The 9,171-nt window shown below is 56.7% G+C and overlaps 1 protein-coding gene across 1 annotated transcript in view; it reads left to right on the forward strand.

Annotated features, from left to right (window-relative positions):
- Positions 1-1,700: 1,700 nt before the first annotated feature.
- KCNV2 (potassium voltage-gated channel modifier subfamily V member 2) overlaps positions 1,701-9,171 on the forward strand; it is a 9,291-nt gene continuing 1,820 nt past the window's right edge. Inside the window, exon 1 of the mRNA XM_004714551.1 lies at positions 1,701-3,074. Within this exon, the coding sequence (XP_004714608.1) occupies positions 1,701-3,074 (1,374 nt within the window). The remainder of the gene's footprint in view (positions 3,075-9,171) is intronic.

Here is a 9,171-nt window from a genome sequence, read left to right on the forward strand (position 1 = left end):
TCCCCAGACTTGGAGGGGATCTGCGCACTGCAGGCAGCCTCCTCTTCTGTGTGTTGGAGGCTGGGGGCGATAAGGTTCTTTCTCATGACTTTGTCTGGGCCGGGCTGTCAATGACCCAGAAGCTCGCCCGAGCCCGAGCCTTAAATGACAGGCTTGTTCCATTACGGAGGGAGGGGCTACAAAGGCCCGATGGGAAAATCAACTTCCATGTACCCCCCAGGGCCACGTTCTCGCTCTTCAGTCTTCTTTCTCCTCTCTCTTCCAAGACGTCGTTACTGGTGACCCCAGTGCCAGCATGGTCCCCTGGAGACCCCATACACGACAGAATGAAACGGTGCTGAGCCTTCCTCTTCTCCGCTAACCCACCAAGTCACCAGGGCACCTCCAGTCATGCTTCAGTCTCTGGCATCGTGTCGATGCCAACTCATAGCAACCCTGTCTACAGGACCGGGTGGTTGGGGGCTGACCCTGTGGATTTCTGAGACTGTCACTTTACGGGAGCAGAAAACCTCATCGTTCTCTAGTGGAGTGGCCAATGGTTTTGAACTCTTGACCTTGTAGCTATCGGCCCAACGTGTACCCATGATGCCACCCAGGCTCTGCTTATTGTCCTTGTTAATGACAAGCCTGGTGAGTTAGTCCCCGAGCCGCCAAAAGTCTAACACCCAACTCCCTGCCATGAGCCGATTCCAACTCACAGTGACCCTACAGGACAGGGTAGAACTGCCCCTGTGGGTTTCTGACCCCGTCACTCTTCATGGGGGTAGAAAGCCTCCACTTTGACCCGAGGGAGGAGCAGCTGGTGGTTTCAAACTGCTAGCCTTGTGCTTAGCAGCCCAACGCAAAACCACCACACCATCAGGGCTCCTTTATGGGAGTAGAAAGTCTCCACTTTCTCCTGTGGAGCAGCTGGTGGTTTCAAACTGCTGACCTTGCAGTTACTGCCCAACTTCTAACCCACGACGTCACCAGGGCTGAAAACCCTATGCAGCCTAAACTCTACGCAGGCGCATGGGGGTGGTGGTGGTGGTGGTTAGCAGGTAGCATCTGGCTTCTACCTGAAAGGTCAGTGGGTGAGCCTTCCCAGGAGCCACTCAGAACAAACACGTGGCTGTCTGCTTCCACCAGGTCACAGCCATGAAAACCCTGTGGCGTTGCCTTCCGTCTGCAGGGACTGTTGGCAACTGGTGAGGTTTGGTTTGGGTTAGGACAGAGGTTACCTACAAGGTCCCAAGCTTATTTGGTCTACCATCCCCTTTGCAAGACTACAAAAAAAAGTACATATCCCCCCAGACCCCCTTACCCTCCACCCCTGGCAACAAATGAAAACTTTTGTCCTCTCGCCCCTCATGCGGGGTAAAGTATGTGCTTTAGAACACCCCAGCCCCCTTGATCACCCCATCGCCTCCCCCAGGGGAGCAGTAGGGCCCACTTTGGGAAGCACTGCTCCAAACGGGAAACCCAGGCCCCCTGTGTCTCCTTCCTAAGGGCAGGGCCACGTCTTTATTAGCAATAATCTCCGATGCCCTCCAACGACCTGCAGATTGCAGACCACAGTGTCATACTGGCCGTCAGAGGGGAGGAAAGAGGCTAAGGTGCGCCTAATCCTGGCTAATACTTCCTTCTTCCTTCTCAGCAAGTTTAACCGTCAGCAGGGTTGTGTGTGTGTCCAGACCGGAGGAGGGGCGACAGGAGAGGCCATGCTGAAACAGAGCGAGAGGAGGCGGTCTTGGGGCCACAGGACCTGGAATCCTCCAGAGGGCGAGGACGCACCCCAGGCTGGGGACAGGCAGCCCCGCAGGAGCATCTGTTCGGTGGGCGGGCGCTTGGGCTCCCAGGGCAGCATCCCCACATGGACCGAGGGCAACTACAACTACTACATCGAGGAGGAAGATGACAAGGAAGATGACGGTGAGGAGGGTGGCCCCTGGAAGGACAAGCTGGCCCCAGAGGCCGGCAGTGCCCAGGCCAGCGGCCAGACCGATGCACCCTCCCTGCCCGCCACCCTGAAGGTGAACGTGGGCGGCCACAGCTACCAGCTGGACGTGAGCGAGCTAACCTGCTACCCCAAGACGCGCCTGGGCCGCCTGGTCACCTCGCTCAGCCGCAGCCGTCAGCTGGGCCTGTGTGATGACTACGAGGCGGGCACTGATGAGTACTTCTTTGACCGGGACCCAGCCGTCTTCCAGCTCGTGTCCAACTTCTACGCGTCCGGGCTGCTCCTGGTGCGCGACGAGCTGTGTCCCCGCAGCTTCCTGGAGGAGCTGGGCTACTGGGGCGTGCGGCTCAAGTACACGCCGCGCTGCTGCCGAATCTGCTTCGAGGAGCGACGGGACGAGCTCGCGGAACAGCTGAAGATCCAGCGCGAGCTGCGCGCCCAGGCGCACGCCGAGGCGGCCGAGGAGCCCTGCCACCACGTGCGTTTCTGCGGCCCGCTGCGCCGCCGCCTCTGGAACCTGCTGGAGAAGCCTTTCTCGTCGGTGGCCGCCAAGGCCGTCGGCGTCGCCTCCAGCCTCTTCGTGCTGGTCTCCGTGGTGGCACTGGCGCTGAACTCCGTGGAGGAGATGCGCCCGGCGGAGGGGGGCGGCGAGGCACGGCCACTGCTGGAGCACGTGGAGCTGCTGTGCATGGCCTTCTTCACGCTCGAGTACCTGCTGCGCCTGCTCTCCACGCCCGACCTGCGCGCCTTCGCGCGCGGCGCCCTCAACCTGGTCGACCTGGTGGCTGTCCTGCCCTTCTACCTGCAGCTGCTGCTCGAGGGCATCGCGGGCGAGGAGGGCCAGGGCGCGGCGCGGGAGCACGACCTGGAGACAGTGGGCCGCGTGGGTAAGGTGGGCCAGGTGCTGCGCATCATGCGCCTGATGCGCATCTTTCGCATCCTCAAGCTGGCGCGCCACTCCACAGGCCTGCGCGCCTTCGGCTTCACCCTGCGCCAGTGCTACCAGCAGGTGGGCTGCCTGGTGCTCTTCATCACCATGGGCATCTTCACCTTCTCGGCCGCCGTCTACTCCGTGGAACACGACGTGCCGGGCACCAACTTCACCAGCATCCCCCACTCGTGGTGGTGGGCCGCGGTGAGTGCCCGGGAACAAAGTCCACGTGCGCCCCCTGCTTGGCCGGACGACCACCGCTCACTCCGCCCCATTGCTGCCTCCTGCTGGCCAGAGCGGTCAGCCGCAGGGCGTTGGTCGCAGTGCGATGTTGAGGGTTGGGAAGGTGGGGACGCAGTTGCCTATTGATAACGGGGAATTCGACTTGGCCCTGTTATTGCTGCTGTTGTCGAATCTGGGGCACAGGACCAGGCAATAGTTTGTCCCTTTGTACACCAGGTTGCTGTAAGTCGGCACCGACTCCATCGCACCTACCCACAGTCTTTACAGAAGCAGGTCGCTGGCCAGCTGTCCCGCCTCTGATTGCAGACTGTTTCAGAAACCCACAGGGGCAGCTAGCTCTACATGGTCCTAGTCTCTATGAGTTGGAATCCATGGTGGGTGGGTTGGGGGCTGTTCTTGTGGGCTCCCCTGGTGGGTCAGGACTGCCAACCCTTTGGTGAGCAGTCTAACTCCTACAGCTCCTCACGCTCCCCACCCCCCACTAGCTTCCTGTGACATACATGCTCCTTGTTGCTGTTACTAAAAACAGAGCAAAAGCCAAACTCAGCGCCATTGGGTGGATTCTGACGCATGGCAACCCAGTCGGACAGGGTAGAACTGCCCTTGTGAGTCTCCCAGACTGTACCTCGATGGGAGTGGAGCCCCGTCTTTCTCCTAAAAAGCAGCCGTGACTTGGAAATGCTGACCTTGCAGTTAGAGCCCAGCACATAACCACCACGCCACCAGGGAGGGCTCTCGGGGGTGGCGTTAGACTCCTCATGAAAGAAGGAGCCCAACATGGGGGTCAAATTCCAGCTCTGGGAGGTCCTCCTCGTGGTAGATGAGCCATGTGGACAGGTGGAGGTTGAGGTGGCCCCTGCCCGACCAGAAGCAATGGGGTGGGGTGGGGGAACGTGTTAATGAGAGCCTACTTACCATACCCGTGCTGCTCTGAGGCTGCTTTTTAGCGCCACCCCCTCAAAGCCAAAGCAAACCAAACTCACTGCCATCAAGTCCACTCAGACCCAGAGACCGACCGGGTAGGATAGGGTAGAACCGGCCCCACGGTTTTCTGAGACAGCAACTCTGTGGGAGTCGAAAGCCAGCCTCATCGTTCTCCCTCAGAGAAGCTGGTGGTTTTGAACCGCTGGCCTTGTGGTTAGCAGCCCAACAGGTAACCACTCACCCCAAAAGTATTTTTTTAAATCGTGGTAGCTTTTCTGTACAGATGTGGACCTGCATTCTGTGGCCAAGATTGGATTTCTACTTATTTTCTTAAAAAAAAATAACTTGTGGCAGTGAATGGCCATGGTGATCCGGTTTGATTTCTTGATCTGTTTAGGGTGCAACAGAGTTCTGAACACTTCCTGAACTTCCCTTGTGTTCTCTGCAAACTTCCTTTGGTGTTAGATTACTTGGTGTCAATAGTTTCCATGCATCGGATCATAAACCCGGGATCCTCACACAGCTCTTACGCTTCAACGCTCAGTTCAGTTCCCATCCTTACACCAGGCCTGCTGGCAAAGAGCTTAGGTACAGGAAGAGACAACGGATCCAGCCCAGTATCACAGTCATCCCACTGCGGTGGCGGCTCATGGGGAGACTGCTTCCCTTCCAGACCTGGGTTCAATGCCCGGCCGAGGCTCCTCAAACACAGCCAGCAGTTGTCTGTCAGCAGAGGCTTGCATGCTCGCTGGGATGCAGCACAGGTTTCAGCAGTTCAAAACCACCAGCCACTCTGAGGGAGAAAGACGAGGCTTTCTACTCCTGTGAAGAGTTACAGTCTCAGAAACCCACAGGGCCGGTGCCCTACCGGGTCTCGATGAGTCAGAATCAACTCGATGGCAGTGAGTTTGGTTTGGTTTGGGTTGACAGACTGAGACAGCCCAGGACGGCGGTTCTCAACCTTCCTCATGCCGCCACCCTTTCATACAGTTCATGTTGTGGTGCCCCCCCCCCATACAATTATTTTCATTGCTACTTCATAACTGTAATTTTGCTACTGTTGTGTATCGGGGTACCCCTGTGAAAGGGTCCTTTGACTCCCCAAAGGGGTCGTGACCCATAGGTTGAGAACCGCTGGCTTAGGAAGAAAGGCCTGGTAATCTATTTCTGAAAATCGGCCGGAGGGAAAAAACCTTGTGGGTCACGATGACCCATGCCATCATGGACCCTGGGGATGGCACAGGAACAGGCCCGTGCTTCGTTCTGTTGAGCAGAGAGTGGGCACGAGTACGGGGGCAACTCCCGCAGGGCCTGCTGCGCCAACACCGCCGGCACGGCAGAAAGCAAACGCACAGGAGCGTGCTGCGACCTGACATGAGAAGACGACAAATACAGTTGGTGTCCCCTCTCAACCACCGCCACACTCCAGGGACGGGTCCCTGCCGGGAGATGCCACCCCATCGCAGGCACAGATTTGAGAATCCATTCTGCTCGGTTTGGGTGCTGCTTCGTGTAAACCCCTCCTCCCCCATCCCCCACCCTCTGTCTGGCTTGCTTTATGTGGCCACCCCTTTCTATTGCCAAGTACCCGCTTCATTCCTCTGTCCGCCAAGCCGGGGTTTGCATCGCCTTGTGGTCATCATCACGGTCCCCGGATTCTCCTTCCAGCTGCAAAGCAAGTCCCTGGTACACAGCGAAGCCTGCAGGAAGCTGCCAGACAGGCTCCTCCTGCTCCCGTGTCAGGCAGAGGTCACGTGGACGCGCCAGTGTCATAGGAAACACGTGTGCCATGCCAGGCCCACATACAGACAGATCGACACCCCCTCGCTGGAGACCTGATGGTCTTTGCCGCATTCCAACAATCGCTCCGGAAAACTGAAAACAACTGTTGCGACCCACACTCAAGGGTCAGCGGTTGGGTCTCAGGAGAGCTGCCCCCGCCCAGATGCACACACCCCAGCTTGGAGAGACCCAGGTGCCCCGGGGTGGGGTGGGACTGGGAAGAGGTGAGTGGTCCAGCTGTGCAGTGTGGGAACTGCAGGGTTCAGCTCAGGGTGAACACATAGCTCTCTGTGATGCAGCCAGACTCCTCGGCCTCCCAGTGAGTGCAGGCTTCCCTCGGCGCTGTTGCTTGTGGCTGGGCTCCAGAACCTCCTCCAGAGGTGGACTAGCTCAGTAAAGCGAGCTGCACACTTTCCTTTGTTTATGGTTTTGCAGCACACAGCCGGGGAGCCCTGGTGGTATCGTGCTTATATGTTGGGCTGCTAACTGCAAAATCCACAGTTCAAAACTAACAGCTGTTCCTCGGGAGAAAGACAACGCTTTCTACTCCCATCCAGAGTTACAGTCTCAGGAACTCCCCGGGGCAGTTCTACCCTGGCCTATGAGTCAGCCTCAGCTCAATGGCAGTATTTTTCCCCCGGTGCACAGACCGGTTCTGTTGACACAAGTCTGTCGCCTGTGACACGTGCGGTAGCATGATTGGGATGTTTGAGCTGGCATGAGAATGACCCAACTGGGCCACGGAGACACAGCGAGCCCAGAGGTTGGGAAAACGGGGCTGATGGAATCGCTCACTGCAGGGTCACCACAAACCTCCCATCTGCTCAACAATTATGATAACAAACTGAAGCACAGGACCCGCAAAACGTCCTAAGTCGCCGGAGTGCAGTAAAATGAAGTCTGCCTGTATGTTCTGCAGTTGACTGCAGGAATTGGCCTGACCTGCTAGACACCCCTCCTTCCCAAGAAGGGAAGGTGATAGCCACCCAGGAGGAAGCCCTTCCAGAACCAACCCAAACGCTTTCCGGGAAGCAATGATCCTTCCAGAACCAAACCCAAATGCTTTCAGGAAGGCAATGATCCTTCCAGAACCAACCCAAACGCTTCCAGGGAAGCAATGATCCTTCCAGAACCAACCCAAACGTTTTCAGGAAGGCAATGATCCTTCCAGAACCAACCCAAATGCTTTCCGGGAAGCAATGATCCTTCCAGAACCAACCCAAATGCTTTCCGGGAAGCAATGATCCTTCCAGAACCAACCCAAACGCTTTCAGGAAGGCAATGATCCTTCCAGAACCAACCCAAACGCTTTCAGGAAGCAATGATCCTTCCAGAACCAACCCAAACGCTTTCAGGAAGCAATGATCCTGCAGCTGAGGCATCCCATGCTTGTGCCCCACGGACCCTGCTCTCACCGGCGCCCCCACATGAAGTGCATGATCATGGCCTTGCCAGGAGCTGCTGGGGGCATCGGACCTGTTGGTTAGCAGCCCAGCGCTCCCCTGTGGGGCGACCAGGACTCCCCAAGAGGAGTGCATGGCATGATGTCAATGTCTCCCCTTTCTGAGCTCTCCAGGCCCCTATGTAAAGATTTACTCTGGAGATTTACAGCCTTTATGCTCCTCTAAAGATCTACAACCTCAGAAATCCTGTGAAGGTCATGATGAGCGGGACTCAATTAGACAGGGGGGTGGGGGGTGGGGGCGCGGGGTGTGTGTGTGTGTGTCTTGAAGGAGACCTGATGGTTTAAGCAATAGGGTACTCACCACACAATTGGCTGTTCAAGTCCACCAGCCGCTCTGTGGGAGAGAGGTGAGGTTCTCTGGTCCCCACCGGGGCAGCTGCAGGCTTCCCTGTAGGGTCTCAGTGAGTGGGCGCTACTCGATGGCAGGGCTTGGCTTGGTGGGGGGAGGTTCAAACTTCCAACCTTCCCATCAGCAGCTGAGCACATGAATCACTTGCACGCTCTCTAGCCGAGAGGTTTCTGTCAATTTAGCCGATAGTCTGGGGACCAGCAAGAATCCAGAATTGTAGTCCCGGAGGCGTGGAAAACAGGCCCCTGGGGGCTTTCTCCGCCTGTGTTGACGATAACTAGTCCCATGAGTATCTGCGTTTTAAATCAGAAGCCTGTTAACCCAAACAAATCACTAATTAGTGGGATTGAAAGCTGGGTAACAGGAGTGACGGGAGAATTCCGTGTGGGGTGGAGCGTATTTGTTGGTCGGGATGCCTTGCAAAAGTCCCGTGACCAAGTAATGAGCGTCTGTTCTCCAGATGTTTTCAATGAAGCCCCTGAGAATGAAAAGTCCTCAATTGAACTCCCCAACAACACCGAGGCCTGTTAGAACGCTCTGCCGGCGAAAGGTGAGGGGCCTTGGCGGAGTTGGTCGCCTGCTTTCTGCGGGACTCGTATCGCCTATAAAACCAGGGCTCTGATGGCTCATCCTGAGCCGACATGGCCACTGAGAACTTGCCTTTCCAGCCCAGAGAGGCTGGATTCGAGTCTACATTTAACCAGGCTCCCCAGGTGATCCTTCCAGAGTCTTATAAAACCAAAGCAAACTCACCACGGCCCAGTCCGTTCTGATTGCTCCTGACTAAGGGTTTCCAAGGCTGCAAATCATTACGGGACCAGACAGCGTCATCTTTCTCTTGAGGAGCAGCTGGTGGATTTGAACCTATGCCCTTGCAGTTAGCAGCCCGACACTTAGCCCGGTGCACCACGAGGGCTTCTATAGATCCTGAAGTTGTTGTCAGGTGCCCTCCACTTGGTTCAATTCATAGCGCTCCCTCCGTACAACAGAATGAGATGCCACCAGCTCCTGTGCCAACCTCACAATGGTTCTTATGTCTGGGCCCGTGGTCGCAGCCACGGTGTCCACCCATGTCCTTGCCACCGAGCCAATTCCGGCCCACAGACCCTACCAACAGGGTAGAACCACCCCTAAGGGTTTCCAAGACTGTCACTCTTTATAGGAGTAGAAAGCCTGGTCTTTCTCTCGCAGCACGGCTGGTGCTTTTGAATTGTTGGTCTGGCAGTAACCGGCCCACCCCTTAACCACGACATCACCAGGGCTCCTCTTCAGTGTCAGTCCTTATCTGTCTCGTTAACATGTAGACTCTGTTTCCATATCTCGAGTGGGGATGCAACTTCCCAGCAAGGGGCTGCACAGTAATGAAGGGGCTCAGTGCTCGCCTTGAAAAACACATGGAATCTAACCAAGTGCGGTGGAGTCGATCCCAACTCCTGATGGCTCATGTGTGTGTCAGAGTAGAACTGTGCTCCGCAGGGTTTGGAGTGAGAAGCGATGGGCTGCTAACCGGATGTGGGGTGGTACTCGCCTCGGAAGAA

Source organism: Echinops telfairi, unplaced genomic scaffold (genome assembly GCF_000313985.2).
Source record: "Echinops telfairi isolate 266 unplaced genomic scaffold, ASM31398v2 ScPeMD7_25;HRSCAF=90, whole genome shotgun sequence".
Classification (NCBI taxonomy): Eukaryota; Metazoa; Chordata; class Mammalia; order Afrosoricida; family Tenrecidae; genus Echinops; species Echinops telfairi.